General features: G+C 37.4%; 1 protein-coding gene across 3 annotated transcripts in view; it reads left to right on the top strand.

Moving 5' to 3' along the window:
* The window catches only part of LOC308681723 (uncharacterized protein), a 188,134-nt gene that overhangs the window by 145,860 nt on the left and 16,905 nt on the right, over positions 1-25,369 (top strand). For all 3 annotated transcript variants that reach the window (XM_081350827.1, XM_081350826.1, XM_081350825.1), the window contains 14 exons: positions 2,205-2,309; positions 3,316-3,369; positions 4,118-4,171; positions 4,874-4,927; positions 5,069-5,122; positions 6,006-6,050; positions 7,608-7,658; positions 7,763-7,807; positions 12,829-12,855; positions 15,113-15,166; positions 15,955-15,999; positions 16,796-16,840; positions 16,953-17,015; positions 20,061-20,096. In XM_081350827.1, the coding sequence (XP_081206953.1) occupies positions 2,205-2,309; positions 3,316-3,369; positions 4,118-4,171; positions 4,874-4,927; positions 5,069-5,122; positions 6,006-6,050; positions 7,608-7,658; positions 7,763-7,807; positions 12,829-12,855; positions 15,113-15,166; positions 15,955-15,999; positions 16,796-16,840; positions 16,953-17,015; positions 20,061-20,096 (732 nt within the window). The remainder of the gene's footprint in view (positions 1-2,204; positions 2,310-3,315; positions 3,370-4,117; positions 4,172-4,873; positions 4,928-5,068; positions 5,123-6,005; positions 6,051-7,607; positions 7,659-7,762; positions 7,808-12,828; positions 12,856-15,112; positions 15,167-15,954; positions 16,000-16,795; positions 16,841-16,952; positions 17,016-20,060; positions 20,097-25,369) is intronic.

Genomic DNA, 25,369 nt, shown 5'->3' with positions numbered 1-25,369 from the left:
GTAGCTAATGTACTGTAGTTCATCTCCAGTTTAGATGTATACACAAAGAAAAGGAAATGCATCAAAACATACTTGAATGTCAAAAGAACAAGCAAGCGCAGGGCTGCTTTCTACAGAGTTTGTATTGGAGCTGGAGTCTATGAAGAGATGGATGGATGGATGGATGGATGGATGGGTGGATGGATGGATGGATGGATGGATGGATGGATGGATGGATGGATGGATGGATGGATGGATGGATGGATGGATAGATAGCTTGATGGGAGCAGGGTGCACGGAAGTGTAGAAATACAGGTTGACAGGCAGGTAGGACATCCTATCAATCGATTCGGACCGAATGCAATGATTGGATATTTTTTGGTCCTTAGACTTCCTCAGAAGATATGTTTTTTGTTTGTTTTTTAGACCGCTTATTGATTGCTTTCAGGATCTGACGGGAGTTTCGTGATGAGTTTCATGATATTTATGAAAATCACTGCCTGCTCTAGCTTTAAATTAATAATTCAACCAAGGCTAAAAAAGTCAGAAAGTCATCACACTCATATCATTCCTTGTATTATGACTTGTCTTCTGTGAAGTGTTCAAGATGCTCTTTTTTTACACTACAAATGTGGATGATTTATATACTTATATACAACCAAAAAAAGGACAAAAAAGCAACATAAAAATGCTATAAAAGTACATACATTTGATGATTTTAGAAATAATTTTGTACATTTAGCTGTATAATTCATCATTCACTTTGTATGGAATTGAGCAGCTCTGATGTTCTTGCTAACATCTAACAACATGTTGTTGGCTAAACTATTCCTTTATATGAATTAATCTTATTTATTTAGTGAAGCTCTGATACATATTTTTATAGCCAAATCTAAAAATGTCAAAGCAGGTTTTTGTAACATTTTCTCCCTTTTCAAAATATTTCGAATAATGTTTTGCTAAACTTCAGCTGCTATATCAGGTCACATGCTTTTTTGCTAATTGCTAGTCTTGCACAAAGAACACAAATATAAATGCACTTCCTGAATCGTCCTACACTTTTTGAGGAGGTTGGACTAATGCACTAGTAAATTGCTACCTTCAGATACACTCGTGCCTTGCGCGAAAAGTGCATCCAGTGTGAAATGTCAGCGCTATCCCTGCGACCCATTACGGTAAACCTTTGATTCCGCTTCCCAGGTATACAGTTGCATTCTTTAAAGAGCAGAAGAGAAAAAGGTTGCTTACTTAGCCCCCGAGTTTAAAACTGCTTTTGAAAGCACCTTCGCTTTTGCTTTTCCTGTTTCTCTCTGTATCATTGGGCAAATGTATTGAGTTGAAAGCATCAGGCTGACAAGGTTAAAATCTGGAGGAAAAGGGCTTTGAGAAAAAAAAAAGTACTTCCCTAATGCATACCTTTTATCAAGTTGTTTGTATCTCTGGGTTTGACCTTTAGCTTTTTAGCAATGTGCAAAGCTAGTTTGCTCTGCCATAATGTTTCTCTGAAAGCTGATAAAAGCATACATGAATTCTATACAGATATGCAATTAAGGTCAATATACAGAAACGGATAAATGTGTGTAGAGCTCATAAACACAAATAAGGACACTGGAGTCTGTTTAGTGTATTTCCACAGGAAGAGTGTGGTAAACGGTGTCATGTTTTACTTCAGTTGTCCTTTAGTGGAAATGAGATTGAGGTAAAATGAATCCTCCAATGAAATTGGAAGAAAGCTTTATGACACAGTCATAGAAATATCACTCCATGTCAAAGGAAAAGTTGAATCATTGAGTGAAATTTCAAACCATGTTGAAGTAAAATATGAAGATGAATGAGATTTCTGTACTACTATTTTGAGAAAATTCTTCATTTTGATAAATTGGCTAATCAGAAGACCAATAATTTACACTGTTTTATGCATTGGCAATTTATTAAGATGTATGGTATGTATTTTAAACCTCGATAAGATTTGCATTTGAAATGCAAATTTGCTCAAATTTCTTTATGCAAAAAAAAAAAAGCACAGACAAAAAAATTAAGTTTCTCATCTGCATTTAATCACATGCATTTCTAAATGGCGGATCCTTTCTTTTATTTGTGGACATATAAGAGAAAGCTTCATTTTAAAATGTGTTGCATTCGGAGCTCACTTGAACAGAAGGAGAAAGAGAAAGTTGGATTGCTGCACCTTACTGTGTGTGTGCGTGTGTATGTGATGTTGACAGAACGCCTGCAGTGTGTGTCAGACCAGAATACCAGGACTACCAGGGCAGAAAGGAGAAAAAGGTTCCTCTGGAGCTCTAGGTATCCCAGGAATGGATGGAGAAAAGGTAAAAATGAAAGGCTTCAATTTCATCTCCTCACTAATTAATATTCAAGAGATTCTCTAGCACTGAGTGCTGTCATCTTTTCTGGCTGATGCAATGAATGATTTGTTTTGCAGACACAAAAACACCAGACATTTCTGCAGTCCAGTTTTTTTATTATATACGTATGTGTATATAAAGATTAAAAAATTTGCTCTAGAACAGCCCCAAGTAGTATCAAAAGTCATTCTTAAAAATAAATGCATGTTATTGTATTAGATACCAAATCTGCAAACTAATTTCCCTTTTCTGCACCACAATTACAATAACTTGAAATGTTTTGCTTGCAATATGAGCTTGTTTTGTCTTTCTTTAAAATGAATCCTGTTTTTTTTTTTTTTTTTGTTCTCTGACGTGATGACATTCATACGTTAAATGTGGCCTAAAGACTGCAATACACTACATGACTTTTGCTCAGATTTTTCCCCCAAATTGCAGTCTGGACGAGTCGACAATAGTTGCCAAAAGTCTTTTGGGCAGTCGGAGTTGACTGATTTCATAGACTGTGTAATGTATGATGGGCGCAGACTCTTTTTTTGGCTACAGAATATGATTCCATCCAGTTGGAGGATGTCAAAACATGTTTGATATCTTGAGGCAATTTTAGATCATATCGTAGTGTATGACGCTTCGCTGCTAAAACTGAAGCGGTCCTCCATCTACTAGTGTTGCAATAACATACAGTACAAATACAATAACAATACAATGAACAGAACAGTACATTAACAGAACACAAATCCAAATCCATGTTTGTTTAATCGCGTGAGTTTGTTGTGTTCGGAATGATTAGAAAGCCTGGTACTGTATGGTCCTCAGTTTTTGACTGTATGACGGACAGTTTTTCTCTGGACATCATAAAGTTGTGTAGTGTATTCCAGCCTTAAGTGTTTAAATAATATTCTGCACCACTGCATACTCTTGTGTCTGTCCTGTGGATCTGGCTTCTTACGTTCTGTGTTGGCTTCAACAGGGGGATCAGGGTCTGCGGGGCCCAGCTGGTAATCCCGGAAAAGAGGGTCCGAAGGTAAGCCACCCTAAATCACAGATTAGAGAAAAGAATCATGTGATCAGTAGACATGAGCTCCAGTTCTGTCATGACAATTCTTGGAGAGATTGGCATGGTTATGGCAATGTTAATGTATTTGGTCTTGGTGGAATAGATCTGCTATGCTACTGCTGCAGAGCAAGTACAGAGACTTGCCAATACATTCACAGACATCGCTGTGAATGTTCAGAATAAGACATGCTGCTGCTGCTGCACATGTATCATACATGAATAAACCCCCATGAAGATCTATACAGGTGGAGCTGGGGAAGGTGGAGGGTTTCTGAAAGGGTTTCTACCAGTATTTGAATGTTGAGCCGCAGCTCATTGGCTGCTGATGCAACAGCAACCAATCAGCTTCACTATGTAGATAACGATGTGATCGCTAGCAAACTGAGTTAGGACCTATCAGCTAGAGTTTCATGCCAGAACTTCGTATATATATATATATTCACAGACTTCCCTTTAGCTGTAATTCTTTTTGGAAGTACAATCACATGCATTTCCTCCATTACAACAAGGTGTTGTGAGGTATATATTTTATAAATGAAATGAGTTTATGTACAGTACAGTACAGTGCCTGAATGTGAGACATTCATTGACAGGCAAGAACTGAGGTCAAAGGAAAAGCATTAATTATGTATGAGAAAATTCTTTAGAGAGAAACTTAGTCAAAAGTGTGTACTTCCTGTCTCAACTATTGTTTATCTGTCTCGTCATCATATAGGGAGTGAAGGGTGAGAGAGGCTTTCCTGGTCCGATGGGGGATAAGGGTGATGAGGTGAGTTATCAGAATAACACTGTGTTTACACTGTATGTGTGCGGCTTGGTGCAATGCGACATAACTAAATGATCCTGTTATAGTTAGTGGAGCTGTCTGATGCATCATGGTTGACTACTATACAGCTTCACCAGTCACTTTATTTTCTGTCTGTCTGACATCTTTCTTAATTAATTAATTAATAATACAATTTTGAGGACCAAGCATATTTTATATTGTATAATCAAACATGTCAAAACTGGAAAACTTGTATAATTGCATAGTTCGTAAATTTTATGTTTTACTTTTAGGTAGTAAAATACTTTATACTTTTACTTTGTAGGTTTTCAAATAATATTGAAAGACAATGAACAAATACAAATTTAAGAAACTTTAATTTAAGAAACTTTAAATTCAATAAAAATTAGTTTTTTTTAATCCAGCTGCATTATTTTGTAGCAATACCAACATTATATGGAACTGTATTTTGCTAGTCTAAGATAGTTGGACCAATGGATTTTTATTCAAATTAAAATAGGAATTTATTTTTAGCTCAATTATTTTTATTTTAATGTTGTTGAAGTCTAGCCTCAAGCTCGCAGTTGACTGGTCCGGGGTTACAGAATTCAATTTATTATCACTACTTTTTTTTTTTTTTTTTGAGTTTTGAGATTTGAGTTTTAAGTTAAGTTTTGAGCTGTGATCTGAAATTTTCTGTTCCAGGGGACCCCGGGTGTGCCAGGATTGCCTGGATCCACAGGCCGTATGGGTGCACCGGTGAGGATCTCCCAATAAAAAGAAATGTTATTATGGCTTCATGGTTTCGATATGGGGCTTAGTTTATTTCCTTGGCAATCTTTTTCTTCCCAACGTTGTGTCTAATCAAAATGATCCTTACGCATGTTCCTCTGCATCCAGGGACTTCTTGGCAGACCAGGAACTGTTGGCCCCGCAGGACCAAAGGGAGAACGGGTAAGCATAATCTAGTTATCATTTCTTCTTTAAGATTTTAATATAATATTAAGGACCTTTTTTATGATTTTATTCCAAACCATCTTATTTGAGGGCTGAGGTTGATGGAAAAGTTAATAACAAATTAAAATTTGTTTTGACAAAATTATCATTGGGCCTCAGAAAACCTGACAAATAGTGCAAATGGACCACTTTTATGGTGGCCTTGTTGTATCATTTTATTAAGCTTTAAAATTGCTCATTTTGTGTACAGTTTTGGCACAACATGAGAATTGAAGAAATCATGACTTGTCATTACTTACTCAAAGACCAAACAAAATTAAATGATGTATATTATTATGTCATCCATTATATTATACATATAATTTTAAAACTTATTTAAATATTCTGCAATTACATTGAATTTCAGAGTGGGATAAAGACAAAACGTGGTAAACATCTTCTTCTGTTTTTCACTTTCCCCAACATTATTATTCTTTGACCCATCAGCATCTGTATGAGTCACACACACTGTCTGATAAACAGCTGGAGTAATGCTCTCTCAAACGGTTAGCGGGAGATAGTGAATATGCCGCTCGATGTGTTCGACGAGCTTGTACTGTGCCCTGCAGTGTGCAGATATGTACTAGAGAAGGAATAGAGGCATTTTTCACCGTTTTCATCAGCTGGTCGGCTCCACTGAGAGCCAATCCAATAAGAGCTAAGGGGCACCAAGTCTATCCACAACTTCCAAAGGCTCTATCTGAATCCTGTTATTATTCACACCATTTGCTAACACTGCCGTATGGCGTTGGCCCTGACTCTCAATGCAATCACACACTGTGTTTGGAGAGGCAGAGTTTGTGCTACGCATGTAAATAAAAGAAATGTCTTTTTATTCCAGGGAAGCGAAGGTCCGCAAGGCAGACCCGGACCTCCTGGACCTCCTGTAAGTTCTGGTGCTGATTGCAAGTGTTTAGGCTGACTCAGCTTGAAATTTAAAGGCGTGGAAGTTTAAAGTGTGCATTTTCACCATCGCTAGGAATTGAAAACGGAATTGCAAAAGCAATGAATACTTTCCAACAGTTTTCCATAACACTTCCACTTGTTTGTCATTGGTCACAACCATATAGATATTTTATTAGGGTATCTGTACTTTTACTCAAGTACTCGATTTGTGCAATTGGCCTACAAATGGTTTACTCATAGTTGTCTCTGAAAGAGATAGAAAACAGAGGGGGAAAATGCACATTTGAGCTATAAATGATATCCCAGGGAAACTTTGTTTCTGTTTGTATATTTGTATTTGTAATTTCTTACAAAGATCTGAAAGATTCACAGGTAATAGCGATTTGTATGCTTTCCTGACAAAGTTTAGTGATTAAACCTATAAAGCTTACTCTATCATATTTCATACATAGGCCTCTAAATTATCAACATGATAAAATCTGTGTCATAAAAATCTGTTGTACACAATCCTTTTTAGTAAAAGTAGGCATTTTATTTTAATTCTAAAAATGTCTCTCTTCAGGTTGGGGTATGTCTTTTTGCAGTGAGATCTTTAATGATTTTTATCAAATAAACGTATGTATAACTTTTGTATTGTTAGTAATATTTCAAGATGAACACTTACTGGACAGAAGCAACTTAGGTTTACTTGATTTTACAATCAATTTCATTCAATTTTTTGGTCCTTTAAATAACATCTGCACCAGATTGCATTATTATTATTATTATTATTATTATTATTATTATTTTATTTACTTATTTACTTTAATTGGCATGGAGTACTTTCCATAAGATCATCTCTCAATGCAAATCAAACCAGCTATTAGGCTAACTGAAATAAAACCATGCCAGTCTCTAGGTATGGTGAAGGCTATGTGATGATGTGCGGCTATTTTAATTCCAAAGGCCAAGGGAACTTTATCAGGATGCATAGTATCCTGGATCCATGAAGTAACTGGCCTTTAAAAATAAAAATCTGCCGGCCTCTATGGGAATTTAACATAGGGGTGTCCAGACTTGCGCACCCTGTATTTTTAGGAAGAACATTTATTTATTTACGATACATTATTCATTCACAAAGAAAATTGGTGTCCTTAAAGGTTGGATTTTTCCTAATTTTTTTAATTAAGGCATTAAGTTCAGTTTCCAATAGATGATTTTTTATTCCTCTTTTTAGTCAACTTTAGCATGGGTGTCTAAACTTATGCATAGGACTGTATATTGTCCATAAAATCCTGATGTATTAAATATGATGTAAAACTAAGTACTAATAAACAGCTAATATCCTAGTAATATGCAAGCTAATAAGCAACTAGTTAATAGTGAGAATTGGACCCTAAACTGAAGTGTTACCTTCCTTACTGATTTTATCGCCCGGTGAATGATAAAACTGGTGAAAAATCTCATTGACTTATATTTGAAGGAGAGACCCAAATACATCTGGAGACAAGACTATCATATTGACTGGTTTGTGTGGGTTTTTTTTACTTCTTTTCAGGGTGTTCCAATTGCAGAGGGCAATGGAATGAGCAGTCTCTATAAGCTTCAGGTAAAACTTTTACCCGATACTAAAACAGTCACGGTATTTTAATATGCAATTTTATTTGTCATATTGTTCATTTTTAATAAACTATAGTTATTATTTTTTTACAGAATGGAGCGGCTAATGCAGGCCAACCCGGACCACCCGGGCCCTCTGTAAGTTTTATTTATTTATTTTCTAAATGATATCCCACATAAAACAAATAGCTGTTTTGAAGTTAACCTACCGCAGGGAATCAGCTGTTGCACTTTTAATGAAGTTTAAATGTCAATACACAAAGAAGCTACATTGATTTGGGAATCTGTATTCGGTTTAGCTGCTGTTTTCAAGAGTTTTACGCAGCATTCTTTGAAGGACGGATCACGGCCACACAGACACAAATCAGAAACTCAGACAATGACAATAGCCCAAAGGGAGAAGGACAAAACAAACCCGTCACACATAGTCAACAATGTAGCTGCTTGTAAAGGAGGGGTAATTGAAATGCAGCACTTTAACAGGGGGACAAAATGAAATATATAAGCTATATATATATATATATATATATATATAAAAGAGCTTTTCTGCCCTAGTGGAATCATCCGATTAGCTTATCAACACAGCGACACGCACACTTATCTACTCTGTATGTAATGTGTCCTTCCTTTCCATGAAAAACAAGAGTGTATTCCCTCCTGGGCCAGACCGCCCAGAACTCTGAAAAATGCGAAACCCTTATCAGCAGGTCTGAAAGAGGACACTCTCCAATCTCCCTTCTCTCTGAGAGAGACACGAGGAGCTGCTTACAAGTCCCCCGGAGTGCTTTGTTTCCGGTTTATCCTCAGCTGAACCTGTTCCAAGTGGAACGTGGCTCCTCTTGTTGACGTGCCGCAGTGCACTGAGACAAAGATCACTTAAACTTCATTTGAACTTCATTTGAACAATCAAGAAGCTTGTGGTTGGGGGAAAGAATGATGTGACAGGGTTATGACAGCATGCAGAGTCATGATATATTCGCTCACTGGGGTGCTAAAGGGTAAAATTAGCTTTTGAATGCAAGTCATCTATCTATCTATCTATCTATCTATCTATCTGTCTGTCTGTCTGTCTGTCTGTCTGTCTGTCTGTCTGTCTGTCTGTCTGTCTATCTATCTATCTATCTATCTATCTATCTATCTATCTGTCTGTCTGTCTGTCTGTCTGTCTGTCTGTCTGTCTGTCTGTCTGTCTTTCTGTCTATCTATCTGTCTATCTATCTCCATCCCTCCATCCATGCGTCCTCCATCCCCTACCTGCCTCTCTCTGGTATTAAGATGCGTTTTGGTCGAACGGATCACAAGTGGACTCTAAAAACAGGTGTAAACAGGATCTAAAACGTTTTGAGATTGTCCACTTTCAACCACTTCCAGAGGCAGTTGAAAACGCATTCGACCGGATTGCTTTCATGGTGTAGACGCTCATGTGGTCGAATGTGTTCGAACAGCCACAAAAGAATGCCTACTCTCCGCATGCTGACCTAAAGCCGCAGTCACACTACACTTTGAAAATTTCTTCGGACACTGTAACAGTCGTGATGTGACGTCACGCTCTGCAGCGTCTTTTTTTATAATCATGAATTCAACATAATAAAATATACGATCTACTCGACTTTACTGCAAAAAATATCGTTCTTTTAATTCAGCCAAGAGGTCACGTCATGACGTATCGATCTTTGACTGGTCATAGTTTGACTTGGTCAGGTCAGAGTTCACCAAACTTCAACCTTGTGTTTCCGGTCTGACGCATTCGCATGCATATGAATTAGTGCTGGGCGGTTTACCGGTTCATACCGAATACCGGTGTTTATTTTTGTTACGATATGAATTTTTAATAAACCGCAATACCGGTGTATGTCGCTTTAATCGGAACGCGGTGCTGCGCGACACAGTCTCACCCCTCATTTACAACACACGTCTGCGGCGCATTACGGCTGCGACAAGGTTTTATTCCGTCCTCCACGCGGTGCATCAAAATAGACTAGGCGCCTATATTTAGCGAAGCGGCGCGGAGAGCCGCTTCTGGGAAGCTTCGATCTGAAACACAAGCATTGACTAGAATGGGCACGAGACGTGTGGGTGAGAGTCTTTTTTCTCGCGGCGCGCGTGTTTTTATACTGTATTAACGTATCTGAAGTGAACTGACGGTCTTTAGAAAAGTTTCTTTGGTATTACGATTGAATCTTTCTTTATCTTTCCTGATAAAGCAGTGTTTATGAGCGTTGCTGCTTTGTGTACAGCCGTTACCGGGGAAACCACTAGGGCTGTTCGATTCCGGATTTTTTGGAATCGATTCCGATTCCGATTCCTGTTTCTGGAATCGAAAAGAATCGATTCTTGGAATCGATTCCTCACTGTTATTTTCGATTCTTTTCTTTTTTAATACCAACAGCATGTCTAACATTGTTGCGTCTTACCGTGCCACACAGCAAGAAACTCTCTACACCGGGCGTGACAAAGCGACCGTTGCAAATCCATTTGTCCTTCCTATAGATGTATTGTGACTTGCGAGTGCTTGGTCATAAATAGAACGAGGCATTTACTTTGGGGATTTGTCACGTCGTGCTTCCTGCATCAGGTGTAGACAGTACAGTGCAAAGACTAGGAATATGTTCACCATATACATGCGGTAGATTTTATTTTACATACATACCTAACTAAACACACACACACACACACATAAAATCGATCTATCCACATACTAAGTGTATACACTTGTATGTGGATAGATCGATTTTTATTTATTTGTGGTACATATATTTCATCCAGTATCATTAAACTATAGCTAAAATTCCTGTTAAATTCTAAAAGCATTTTGTTCAGGAACAGACTCATGCACACTTTACACATAGGCTACAAACTTTTTAGGCCTTTTAGTTTACACAACTTTTTTTTTTTTTAGGGCCTTTACACATAGCCTATAAACTCTTTTTAGGGCCTTTACACATATTCACTTTTTTTAGGCCTTTACACATATAAACTATTTTTACACGCACACCTGCGGCGACACAAATAAAGCACGAAAAGAGCTCTTTTCTGTCTGTGTCATACGTAGGTCACGTGCACACTATAATGTTCGCACCGTCTATGGTTCGCACGCACCCCTACACACAAGCACTGTTCCCACAGTAACCATTCCTCCAGCTCACGCGGCGAATGCAATAAATGTATCCTAGGTCGCGTGGCCACTATTGTATATTAGCAGTCTGAACTTTATTTCTTTACAGGTGACGTGACTGTGTTGACAGATGAATTCAGCAACTGGCTGCGGTTTGTGTTTAAAAAAAAAATCTTAAAGAGGAGTCGATTCCCCTAATGGAATCGATTCCAACCTTTGGAATCGACTCTCAATTCCCAACGCCTCGGAATCGAGGAATCGATTCTTTTTGGAATCGAGTCCCAGCCCTAGAAACCACTGTTTCTGCCGCTCCTAAAGCGCGTCCTGCTGACACCTCTTTGTAAACAGCCTTGCAAACCTGTATTATTAATATTAGTGTGGATTTTTTCTATAATATTCACTCATGACAATAAAATAGGGCATTATAAGTAAATCTACTGCAGTATTTCCTCTCTCACTCAGTAGAAAATGTGGTTAACACCCATCATGCTTGAAAAAAAAAAAAAAAAACGGTAAAAACCGTGAAACCGGTATAATTTAGAAAAAAAACGTGATGTTGATTTTTGGTCAAACCGCCCAGCACTAATATGAATGGAAGTCAATGGAACGAAAAGTGTAGTGTGACCGCCCCGTAACGCGTAAACATGGGAAGTGCGCTAGCCAGATTTAAACTTTAATTTAAAGTTTGGTATGAAGACAAAAACGCACCAAGCACAATGTTCTCTCACCATTCCTGGTTTCTAACACACTCACTGCGTTCGGCGTGATCTTGCTGCTTTCAGACCTGAAACGAAAGCTGCTGCTCTCACTATGTTTTTCTGTCGTCTCCAGTCGCATTCATATGTAAAACGTGTGAGCTTCATCCATTAGATCAAAAGATTTGAAAATCCCAACAAAAAAGCCCATGCATTTATCCACCCGTAGACCCATCCCCTCGAAGAAATCAGGACAGAAGTGGGCGAAAGTGGACAAAAGAGCCAGGCGCTTTTAAAATACCAGGTGCAATTAAATGTACTTTCATTTTACAAACTGAGGTGAAAGAACACTTCCCATGACATTTCCCAGAATCCCTTAAAGTCCCCATGTGGCGAAAATCAAGCTTTTGATGTTGTTTATATGTCTTTAAGGTGTTTTTAATAACCATGTGTAAATTCGTAAGTCAACACCATTGCTGAGTATTTTCTCCTTAAAACTGCAGTGAACCGAAGTCAGTCTCAAAAACACGGTTTGAAATCGCTGGTGTTTATGACATCGCAAACTACCTTGTAACCAATCACGTCAAAGTTTGATCATCAACGAGTGAGTGGAGGCGGGACTAATTTGCATATTCATAGAACCGCATATACTAAATGAGGCAAGGGTGTAGAGTTGCATTTCAAGCTATTTTAAGGTATTTTTTCAAGGAAAAAACGTTTAAATATGTCATTTTGGTGATCAAAGATGAGGTTTAAAGGATAAAATTATTGACTACAGTGGGACTTTAACATCATTATTATTAATAGATTCAAATCATGTCAAATATTCATCTGATAACATTGTAGTGGCCATTTTGTGGTGCGGTGGCTATTTTGGCTGTTTAACTTAGAAATATTTCCAATCTGTTGGGTAAAAATGTATTCTACATAGAAATGGTCATATTTGGTTAAAAAAAAAATTAATTATTTGTTTAGTCACAAACTTCATAACATTCCTTTCTTGTGTGACTATTTCGTTTAAATTACAATCTTCTAAATTCTACTTCCTGTCATGCCAATGAAACATTCCTATGATACGTTGCTAGTACAGTTCACTGTCATGAAATCCAAAAGCTTCGATTCTTAAATTCGGGATCATGCTCAGTCTTGTTAGATAGGCAGCTCGCTAGGTTTTGGAACAGAGTTCTGTCAACATAATTCCCTCGTGGGTCCTTTGTCTGAGTGTGTTACTGTATGACAGCATATCTAAGCAGATGTCATCCAGCTAATTACACAGATTGGATTAATTGATAGCACACAGATAAATAAGGTCAGTTTCATGGGCTAATTCTGTGCCTTTTCTCTTCCAGGGGCCCAAAGGAGATGAAGGAAGGATGGTGAGTGTTGCTTTTCTGTGATTTGTATTAAATGGTCCTCGCCCTTGTGGTCCTTCTATGCCAGTGGATTGAGAGAAACAGGCCTGGCCAGCACTCGTTTTCTGGCTGGTCTCCATTAATCACAGTTTCTGGCTCAGAAGTAGCCCGAGAGCAGCCGAGCACAACAGTTTAGTCACACAGCATTCTCAACAACAATAGAAGTGATCAGGAATGCCGCCTAAATCAAATTGTCGCCGCATATTCCTCTGCCTTTGGGGGATGTTGTAACCGCTGTATGCACACACACCCCCAACAAAAGCACATGCACATAAGCGACGGACCCCTACAATAGCAGCAATTCAGCTCCGACAGGCAAAAAGCTGGCACTTCCTGTTCTCACGGGTGCAATTTTGATATTTTGTGTCTTTTTTTTTTTACGGAACGATTTTTCAGCACCATGCTAATTTGACATTTGAATAAATGGTCCCAGCAGTCTCCAGCACTGTGCTAGAATTACACCCATCTGTCTCCAGTCGATCCTCTTTTTTGGTTCCATGTAGGCCTGCGCTCTGTTATACATGGCAATCTACACGCGCGACAATTACTGTCGCAATCCGTTAACATGGCGCCCGCTGCTGTCCGTCAGTAGCGGCTGAGGCATGAGACGAACATAATGTACGACACTGGAGCGCAGATTCTTCAGCGCTCCGTGAAGGGGTTCGGCGTGGGGTAGCAGCCAATCACTTGGGGTTGAATTACGAGCTGCTCTGTTCACGGCGAACTACGTGTGATTTATTAACGTGGCAGGCTAAATGAAAATGGAAGGGGGAAAGTAAATGCTTTGTCAGGATGGTAATGCGACAGAATTAGAGTTAACGCAACGCTCTTGTCAGGACGAAGATAAATATGTGGTTTTTAATTGAAATAATCAGTGACATGCTGGAAAAATGGCGTTCGGTGTTTGTTGGGTCGCTAAAATAAATTACGCACATGTCCCCCAACCAGTTTGGTAGCTAAACCGTTGTGATCTGTTCCATCAGTCGAAATACACTAGAAATACATTTTGAGTTTTATTTGACTCCAAAACATTGCTGTGATACAATCATTTAAGATTATTTCTTCAACTTTTCAGGCACTTTTATGTCCCAAGGGTTGATTTTTATTATATATACTGTATGTTTCATTCTTTTACATTATATATATGAAGGTAACATTAAAATTGACTTGGAAACTTTGTACTATGCTTTCATCACTTTCCAAATGACATTTATGTGCAGATTTGGTTGTTTTGCCTTGTCCCTGAGCCAGAATATCTAATATCTCTAGACCATCCATCATATTTTTACATTTTGAAACCATTATAATGTTAACATTGAGTAAAACCATTCCTATACACACACACACAAACAAACACACACTGTGTAAATGTGTGTAACTTCATTAAATAATACAAAACATTTCATTACCTAAAAGTAATTGGTAACACTTTACAATAAGGTTCATTATTTGACTATTTTAGTTAATCTTTGTTAATGTTAGTTAATAAAAATACAGCTGTTCATTGTTTGTTCATGTTAGTTCACAGTGCATTAACTAATGTTAACAAATACAACCTTTGATTTCAATAACGTATTAGTAAATGTTGAAATTAATATTAACTAAGATTAATAAATGCTGTAGAAGTATTGTTAATTATTGGTTAATATTAACTAATGGACCTTATTTTAAAGTGTTACCAAGTAATTATTAATTTTGTTCAAAATTGTCCCAAAATGTTCACCCCAATCCAGCTGTAATTTGGTCAAATTATCCAAAAAGTGTTGTTTAATGTAGTGTATGTACTGTATGTAGAATTAATAAAATACTAGCTTTAGTAAAAACAAAAGAGCCTGCCATTTTATTCCAAGCTATAATGCTATTAAACACAATACAGAATTTGAGAAGTGACACAGTGGTGAACATTTTCATTACTTTATTAAAAGTACATATGGCCAAAAGTAGTCCGGTAAAAGTTAGCAATTTTTTAAAATTGCGACAAAACTAGCATGATTCAAAATCACTATTTGTGCATTTCTCCGCAAACTCATTCTGACTTCTGACCCAAAATGTTAGCATTTCTCTGCTACTCTTAACTAGCTTGTTAGTTTTCATAAATATTGTAGTGGAGTTAGTTGCATTGGCGCTTTTACTTATTCACTCCCCAACCCTGACACACACAGACAGACTTTCACGCATGAAGGTGTCTGTGCCGAGCTGGAATGTGTTTCTTTTATTCCAGGGTGAGCCGGGACTGATGGGATTACCTGGACTAGAGGGGCTGCCAGGTGCCAAGGTAAGCCCGTTTTGAATGAACCGTGTCACTGGACGCTCTCTCACACTTTCCAAGCGTCCCAGATTACACACAGCTTCCAACAGCTCAACCAGACGTTCCACTCTGTACCCTCACGATTTGACATGACATTGCAGTTTCGGTGTGTATGTGTGTGTGTGTGTGTGTGTGTGTGTGTGTGTGTGTGTGTGTGTGTGTGTGTGTGTGTGTGTGTGTGTTTGACTGACAGAGAGATGAGGAAAGCGGCTAGACATAATTGATTCAAACATTGTTAGTATTCTAATTTCACCGCAGTGCTTAGTCAAAGCACTCGGGAATTCAAGAGAAAGACCATGAATACGAGAATACTAGAGAGGGTTGAAATAATAGGCTTCATTAAATGGAGCCCACAGAACTGTCCAACCGACTGTTTCCTCCTGCACGTATCAGAGCGCTGGTGCATGGAGACTTTTTTTCGAGACAGCTTCCTCCTTTAAGCGGCATCAAACTCGCCCACTCTTCCCAGAAAAGGACTTGTCAAGATGTAGTCACAGCATTTTGCGTGCTCGCCGACTCCACAACTGCCACGAGGCTGCCTGATCTCAAGCTGTTTATTTGCATGCTGTGCCCTAAAACTTAAAAGCAGCTCATTAATTCCTAAAGTCAGCAGTGCGCATATGGAGGAAAGATACTTGTCAAGCACAGTTGGTATTGAGAACAGAAAGAAAAGCAATCATTGTGTTTTGCGACATGTTCTCAGGCGTTTTTGCATTGAAGATTCGACTTACATGAGTATGTCTGTGTGTTGTAAGGGTGATCCTGGGCTTCCTGGTCCTACTGGTCCTACTGGTCCTGCTGTAAGTCTTTCTGTTGTCATGTTTCTGCTTTCAGATGACACTAATACACATTAAACTGTATATTGTTTAGGCAAAAAGCTACAAGCAATAAAGGTAGTAAATAAATAATGTATAGTCACAATTTTCACAATATCGGTGGCACAAATTTGGCATTATTTTGCAGATTTATTAAGTGCTGTTTAGTGCATATTCTAATTCAATACACACCAAAAAAAAAAAAAAATAGTTTGAGATCAACATACATTATTAAGCTAACTTTAATAAAAGCTAAATATAGTAAATATTTAAATAAAATGTATTTAGTATAATATAAATATATTGGCTAATGATGAATAGTGTGCATGTTTTCCATATTTTTACATTTATATAACCTTTACATTGCTTTTACCTTTGTTTGATTCTTAAAAATACATGTAACCATTAGCAAATCTCATAAATATTAAATTTCCATGTTTTTTTGTATTTATTATTATTATTATTTATTAAAACACAATAGTATATATCTTTTATCAGCCATAACATAAAAGTTATTATCAGCTTATGAGTATTGGTGCAACCCTATACTGTATGCTAGAAGATATACTATACTCACTGACAAGAGTAGCAGATTTTCAGTTGTAATGTATCTTACACTGAAGCTGTAACGTTTAGTGGTCCGTCACAAGATATATGATCATATCGCGTGTGAATTTTTCGATAAAATCAGTGCGGGTGGCAGCTGTGTCCCCAGCCTGCAGGTGGTTTAAACGGACACCAGGTTTGAGGTCTAACTCTTTCTCTCCTTGTTCCTGTGAAGGGAAAGCCAGGTCCGCGTGGTGAGACAGGGATCCCTGGAGAGCCGGTGAGATTTGCTTTGTTGCTTGTTAGCTGCTGTCAATCATATGGCAGGTTTTGGCAGCAGGATGATGCGAGACTGATGATGTCCCATTTTCCCTCTTTGTCTTTCCACACAGGGAGAACGAGGGCCTCTTGGAGAGACTGGCTTCCCTGGACCCGAAGGGCCTCCTGGAGCCCCTGTAATCAATCTTAACATTCACTACACATGTAATCTGTAATGTGTAGCCTACTAATGCACATGCCTGTACAGCTGAGGTTTTCAAACATCTTTATGATAGGACGCCCAAATATCATAATCCCCTTATTAGGGATCCGCATCCTAAAATATAAAGGCATCTGTATATTTTCAGAACAAAATGTATTTATTTAATTTTATAATATATCTGTATTTATAAGGACGCTGCGTCACGCAGGCGAACTTGGAGTCGAGGGAGGGTTGGATCTTAATGCTGTAGGTTCAGTCCCAAAATACAAACTAAAAAAACTGGAAAACCGAACGGAGAACACCAACATTAGAGCCTAGAAGGACAAGACATGACAAACAACATGGGAAACACAAGGGGGTGCGTTCATGCCATGTCGTAATTACCGCAATTACGTGATTTCAGCTTGTACAAAAGCGTTCATGTTCAAAGTGAGATGGGAGTTTTATGAGAGCTCATACTTGTACCACATGACCGCTGCAGATTAATTTAGGCCTTGATAGTGCTGCTATAGAAACGCATAATTCCCAGTTTGAGAACAGCTCAGAATATATGTCATGTGTTTTCATCTCAAGACTACTGTGTGACATGGCATGAACACTGCAATATATACAGACAAGCTAAAGAAATAAGGTAACAAGACACCTGTGGGGAACCAATGAAACAAAAGGACTACAAAACTAGACAGGAAACTAGAAATACAACATAAAAGTCCAAACAAACAGGGAACATGTAACACACTGAATTTATATATGTGTGTGTGTGCAAATTCAGTGTTCCAATGAGCACAAATATTTTGAGATGCTAGAAAACCACTTTTCAGCAGTTTCACGGAAATGAAAATGAAAGACAGTTTTCACCTCAGAGTAAAAAAATGAAAAAGCTACTATACGTAATGATATAAGGTTGCAATTTTAAAAGTAGCTGCAGTTCTGAAAAATAAAGTTGCAATTGTGAGATTTTCAAATAGATATGAGAAATAAAATCTAAATGATTGAGAAATATATGTAATTATGAAAAGTTGCAATTGTGAGAAAGTCACACATAAATATTTATATAACCTGAAGAGAAATGAATAGAATAAAACTATATGCAATGTTTTATCAAACACTATTACTTTTTTATTTTTTCCATGGACCTTTTTGTGCCACCCCCCTGGGTTCCCTGGATCTACCTGCAATCTACCGTTTATGCTGAACCTGGCTGTGATATACTGTCTATAACATTGAGTTCTCATTAGTTTCTGTCCTCTGTTCTCAGCTCTGTGATCTTATAACAGATTGATCCATCATTTGATCCAGCCTTGAATTGCAGACCAGATTTAATTAACTGATTAGTGTGCTGATTGATTCACAGTTTGACTCGCCGTGGATTCACAGTTCTGACACAAACATTCTGCTGGGGTTTATTTTTCCTCAATCCTTGATTTCCGCTCACCGGCCTGTGGTTTAATGCAGAGTCTAGGCTGTTTTTAATTAAAGATCCCAGAATGCTGAGGTAAAACATTGTAAACAAGCATCAGAGATATTAATACGCAACTGGATATATGCAGGTTTTGATTGGCGGAATTACTATGATTTCTAATATAGTGTGATAGAGCGGCATGCACCAGAGCTCCGTGTTAGGTTCTTCTCTATAAACCACGGCAACTCTTTTCAGCTCTAATATCTCACTTCACAGCACAGAGTAATCTCTTCATATACTTCTCAGCTCTGTGGTGTTAAACCCGGCTGATTTGTGCTGTGGTAATGAGTGCAGTCACTGGTGTAAACATTTGATTGGCTATCTCAGTGAAGAGACATCGGTAGATCTCATATAATTGCTTTGTTATTCGAACAGCCATAATGCCTTCAGCACCTCCGCTGTATACACAGAATTCCCCTGAGGAATTCCTGTTTCTTCCACGGGACGTTTAACGATTTATTCCTAGTTTATCCAGCTCAGTTCCTAATTGTTTGCACTTAACCTTAGTGGAACGGTGTTTGCTAAGCTAACTACAGATAAAATCTAGACTACATCAAAGTTGACATGTTGGATCCAAGAAGTATTTGGATACTTTAGACGCAATTTAAAAAATGCATGAATGACATTGCATTAGATGTTAGAAGCAAGTGACTTTTTTTTTCGAAATGAAACAGGACAAAACTTTTCCCCCCCTTTGCATCCACCTTCACTGATGAATCAATCACAATATGACCAGGAATTTTGATTTCATATTGACATCTGATTTCTATAGAATTAGTTTTCCTGAATAAATTTTAGCTTTTAATGTGTTTATCATCACAAAATATAAATGAGTGAGTAAAGTTAATTGTGACTTTCTCACAATTGCAGCATTATCATAATTGCGTCTGTTTTTCAACTCTTTCTATTAAATTTCTCATTTGCAACTGAATACCTCAGAATTGCAACTTTATTTTTTAGAGTTGCAACTTTATTTTTTAGATTTGCAACAGTTTTTAGAATTTCAACTTTTTCAGAATTGCTATTCTATGTGACTTCTATGTGACTATTTTAAAATCACAGAATTATAGTAACTTTTCTACTTTTTTTTTTAAATCCCTTTTGTGAAAATCATGAAAGTGCTTTCTAATATCATCCTAAAACATTTGTGCTTATTGTAACATCTAATTACCTATGGAAATGATAAACAATGCAAAGTTGCTTTTATTTTATATCATTGAGATACTATTACAGTTTTTATTCATATTTTGAATTAGTGTTTTGTCAAGTTTTTTTTTTAAATAGAGTATATGTCTAAGGTTTTTATTCATTTTTATTTCATTTTTAGTTTATTTTAGTATACAAAGTTCAACTAAATGAAAATGAGAAGTGTTGGCTTTGCAACTAGCTGAAATAAAATAATAATAATAATAAAAAAACATTATTTTATTTTATTTCAGTTAACATTTATTTTATTTCAATAAAACAAATTGTTTTTATGGTTTAAGTTTTAGATTCAGTTAACTACAATAACCTTGGACTGCAAAGATTGATGGGAATGTTCTGTGTCCTCCGCAGGGAAGGCCGGGAAAAGATGGAATTCCAGGCTATGAGGTATGTAAGTGTACAGTATATGCTTTTGAGAGAGCTTTGGCTTCAGCTGTATAATGTTAGTAGAAAATGAATGCTTTTACTTTAATGCATGCAGCATCTAATAACTTGTGCCTTAATATTTTGCCAGCGAGTTAGAATAGTGGCAGACAAAGGCTCGGTTCTGTGCTGGTCTATGTTTATCTCTGTCTCATTCGATTTCTTTCTTTCCCAAGCAAATAAAAGCCCAACACCAGTCATTAGTCTCGTAAAGTTTTCAATAATAAGACCGCTTACTCACTGCTAATGCTCTCCAGTGTGGATAAAATCCTGCCCATGAGCCATTAAATCATGAATAATGCATGCGATCACTAATTAAATGTCCCCTACAAACAGGGTTTGTAGTTTCGAAAGCCTTGTCACGTCAAAAAAAAAAAGTTGTGTTCTCTGATGCCTTGTCACAACAGAACGCATGTCTAAGGCAGAACTGTGTGACAAATCGCACTTCTGCACTTTACAGCAGCAAGCAGACACATCAGAGAGCCGCCAACACACAAACGCACATATATAGACGTCTCCATCAAAGACTGACAAATGCGGTAAATACAGCATACATCTGCAGATCTTAATGAGGTGAGCGAGAAAGAGCTGAGGATGAGTCAGGAGTCAGTTTGCTTGGCGGCCATCTTGCTAACATTCATGGGCAGCTATTTTCTATAGAGTGCAACAGTGACCGCCCACTTTTTCAGTGGCGTTGGAAGTATTTGTTTTTCCATTCATTTCTAACTTAGGGATTTCAGAAAAGTCTCTGTTACAGCGTTATAAGCCATGAACCAAGCCAATCAGCTACGAGGTGAATCATAACCTTAAAAACTTTAATTTGAAGCAAAAAATATTTGAAAATCGACAAGACTGTGTACTTAACGGCTTTAGTGAGGGAAAGAACTACAGTCCCATGAAGCATTGCAAACAGCAAAATCAAATTAAAAACGATGGAGAAATATAAAACTAATCATTATATATATATCATCATAAATATTTAACGTTTATTGCAAAATATGCTTATATATTAAAATACTGAAATATTTTGAGAGTGTATGGAGACTTGATTATGCAGTTTGCAGTGCTTCATGGGATGGGTGAGGCTAAAGAGATCTTTTGGCTCATTTTGTTTGTTTGAATTCTCTGATTGGTGTAATTTTCTGTACAGCATCATGGGTAATGGAGTTTTTCATCATGAATTCCGATGTTAACCCTCTGGGGACCAAAAACGCGCCGGCGCGTTTTGCTCGTTTTTTTTTTTAGCAATGAAAAATAAACACAAAATGCTCTGTTAATTTTGATCTTTAGTTTTCGTGTTATACATCAATCGATCCTGTTCAGTTTCTATTTTTTTTCTGTATACTCAAAATAAAAATAAAGTGTTTTGCTTTTTGACAAATAAAGAAACTTTAACATGATGCGATTTCTGCCTTCTCTCTATCCGTAAACTCCCATTTGAAACGCGTTCGAAAATGATCTATAACTCCGCGAAAATTCAGTCAAACAGGCAAACAGACCCACGGGCATAAAGCTTGAGATCGCATCTGTTAAATGAAGTCATTTATATAAAAAACAAATATTATCAGCTTCTGTAATCTGTATAAAAAGAGAGCGACTCCAGTCGACCTCATTACGAGCTAATTCACAGTAATGTGACACGCCCACGGAGAGCGCGTGCTATTCAAACGCAAATTCTGAGAACTATTGAAGATCTGTGAAACGCCCACATCAGCTGTAAACAAAGCGCGTCGCGATCGAGTGAGGCATAATATAGCCTACCTTATGGAGAAAAGATTCCTCAGAACAGTGCTGATATGAGGAGCAATATATCCTGATATGAGGAGCAGATCCCGCTGAGGAGTGAGGTAGGCTGTTTTCTTTTCTCACGTGTGGAATAACGTTATGGAATAACGTTAGTGTAGGCCTATGCAAACCGCAAAAAGATGAATCGCATTTCTATAATATGACTCGCCTTTCTGTGAGATGAATGAAGGGTACATATTTGTAAAGACTGTTTAGCCTAAATATAAATCGCGCGTCTGTGTGTGAAAGAATAAACTGCTTTGCTATAGCCTACTGAGATGAGTAAAAATCGACTGGAATATGTTGAAATAAAATGTATTTGTACAAGCAACGTATTAAACTGCAAATTAGCATTTATATGCCCTAATATTTCATAAAAACAACGCTACAGTCAGTCACTTGTTGACTAGATTTGGGTACAGTTTTTAGGCTACTGTAAAATATACTGCCACATAAAATAAGCTTTTGTTTAGCAATTTCTGCTCATATCTAACGTTATATATATATATATATATATATATATATATATATATATATATATATATATATATATATATATATATATATATATATATATATTTGTCAAAAATAAAGTCATAGACTAAGATGTTAGATGTTCCAATACGGCTATATTCAAACTAATGAATACATATGATAAAATGTAGGCCTATAATCTTTTTTCTTTTTCTTTTTTACAAAGAAAGAGTACACTTGAAATATTGTTGAAATTGTAATTATTGTTGTAATTGTAACATTTTTAATAAAATAGCAAAACATATTTACAAGAGAGATGTAAGCAAAATCTTAAATGGTCAATATAAGTCTTCTTCTAAATACATCCTTTGTCCTTGTATTGTGGCTCAGTCAGTGTCACACCTGAAAGGATGGCTCATTAGGCAGAGTCATTATGCAGAGTGGGTGTGAACTACTCCTCCCCCTCGCATATTGGCTTTCCAAGCAAAACCTGTTTTACACCATTTAAATCAATGTATTTTTTTTTTGTGAACGATAAAGCAAGACTATTTTCATATAATTTTGAAGCTAGAACTCAAAGGGACCACATCCATTGGTCAAAAGTCTTGTGGACACATATTTAATATGTGTTTTGTGGTCTTAATTCAGCAACTTTCATTTTTATTTTTTCCAATAACCACGCATAAACATTATTCTCTTAAAAATACAAACATCTACATACAAGTTGCTTGCATATTATGGTAGCCCTGTTTGTGCTATATAGAGTGAATTTACACCTTTGTCATTAACATGTTTATAAATAACTGAAAAAAGCACAAATGTCAAGGCATGTCAGAACTTCTCAAGGGCCCCAAAAACACCTTGGTCCCCAGAGGGTTAAACAATTATTTTAAAACTAATTTGAAATAATGTCGGCTTTAACAGGAGCAAATACTATCAGTTAACAACCTTGTAGGTCACAGTAAGGCTGTCTTTAAAGGTTTATAAGTTACCGTTAAAAATCTATTTCCCTATGGAGAAAATGAGAATTTACTTTTGAAACCCAACTGTTGCACTCTATAGGCTGTAAGGGTCTAGCGGTGCGTCCGAAATCACCCTCTGTCTGAGTAGGTACTGCATTTGAATTTGAACTTACTTTGCGATCATTAAAAAAGTGTGTTCTATATAGTATGAATGTAATACGGACGTACTACATCTGCCATGCTGTCATTATCACATGACCTACCAGCGTTAGTTGCGTCGCTTCACCTCCATTTATAAATCCTCTCCCGTGGCCTCATGGGATAGTAACGTGTCCATTGAATGCGCACTTCAATAGAAGGTCATCCGTGGACTTTTCGTCTACTTTTTTGTCGAATACTATGAATTCTGACATAGGCCTACTACTCTGTTCGCATACTGTTTTTCGCATGCTGTATAGTAAGGAAGAATTAAATTCTGTATTTGATTTCGGATGCAGGTCTAGCTGGTTAGCATGTTCAAGTTAGCCCCTGCTGGTTGAATCCGTAACTACAACATCTTGCAGTAATAATATTTATTTTCATTTTTAGTTTACGTTTTAGTAATTTTATGTGCTTTTTTTTTTATGTGAGTTTTTGCTTTTTATATTTCTGTTTAGCTTTATTTTCCAGTATTAGTTTTAGTACTTTAGTACTATTTTGTTTCATTAAGGTTCCAAGGCTGCATTTCTGATTTTTTTAAGTTTAAGTTTTATTGACAATTTTTAAAATATTTTATTTTAGCTTTATATTCCAATTAACCAAAATTATTTGTAATAGTTTTAGTTAAAGAGGACCTTTTATGCCTTTTAACATTTGTAACTGTCTTTAGTGTGTAATGTTGCTGTTGGAGCATGAAAAAGGTCTGCAAAGTTTCAAAGAACTAAGTCACTCCAAAGGGAGTTATTCTCTATATCAGTAAGCACTGTTTCTGAACTCCCTCGATTGTAGTCTTGAGTTTTCTTCTGTGAAAATACCCGTCACAATATTCCTCATTTAAATAATTCCTGCCCAAGGCATACGCAGCAAAAAAAACTAAAAACATTTTTTTTTTGAAATACGCTTAAAGCTGTTGACCAATCACAGCACACTGGTCCTGCCGACCAATCAGAGCGCATTGAGCTTTTCGGAATTTGACAAAGGGCATACAGTAATGGGTCCCCTTTAACAATAACAACATTGGTCGTCATTCGTGACATCATTTCTTGCATTTCACGTGGGTTTAGTGGCTAACTCGAACTGACTCAAAACTGCTTGGGAGCAAAACTGAGCTCCCATGACCAAATATGGTAGAATTTGAACCGAGATTTTCGACAACTGGCCAACCTTTCCCCCTTTATACCATCTCTGGATGAGTCAAAGGTTCAAACGGGTGCAGATCATCGGGAGGAAGTTCACTGGCCTTATTTTCACTTTCATTCACGTCACTGTCTTCTCAAATGGCACGACTGTGTGTTTGGAGGGTGTTGGACCCCTCATTGAGAATTTTCTCTATTCTCTTCCTCCCCGCCGCCTCCCTGCTTCGTTCATGGATGGCTGTCTGTCTCTTTCGGTGGTGCAACAGTGCCATCTAGCAGGAAAGGAAGTTTCTCGGTCCTCTCCGTTTCATACTTTTCCATCTCTTTTGTGGCAGGGGCTGAGGGAAACACAATTCAGTGGGCACGGTGATGGCTTTAAGCTCTCCTCATCAGGAGCCTGGGAATAGAGAGGAGGAGAGAGAGTGTTAGACATTGATGGGGGTGTGGATGAAAGCAGATGGTTGTGGATGCTTTCACAAAGTGCCGCCCGCTTTAGAAACGCAGGCTAGATTGCATTTCTTTTTTGCTCGGCTGCTGTAATCCAGCAGGAGAATTTGATACAGAGATGTTCCCTGAGGAGCCAGTGGGAGCCGTGATGCGAGAGAGGAGCAGAGATAGATGGGAAAGCAAGGGGAGAGTGGTTTTGGAGTACAATGAGAGGTATTTCTCAACAGAGCCCTCT

Source organism: Scardinius erythrophthalmus (assembly GCF_964197995.2).
Source record: "Scardinius erythrophthalmus genome assembly, chromosome: 21".
Classification (NCBI taxonomy): domain Eukaryota; kingdom Metazoa; phylum Chordata; class Actinopteri; order Cypriniformes; family Leuciscidae; genus Scardinius; species Scardinius erythrophthalmus.
This window is presented reverse-complemented; position numbering and strand designations above follow the sequence as displayed.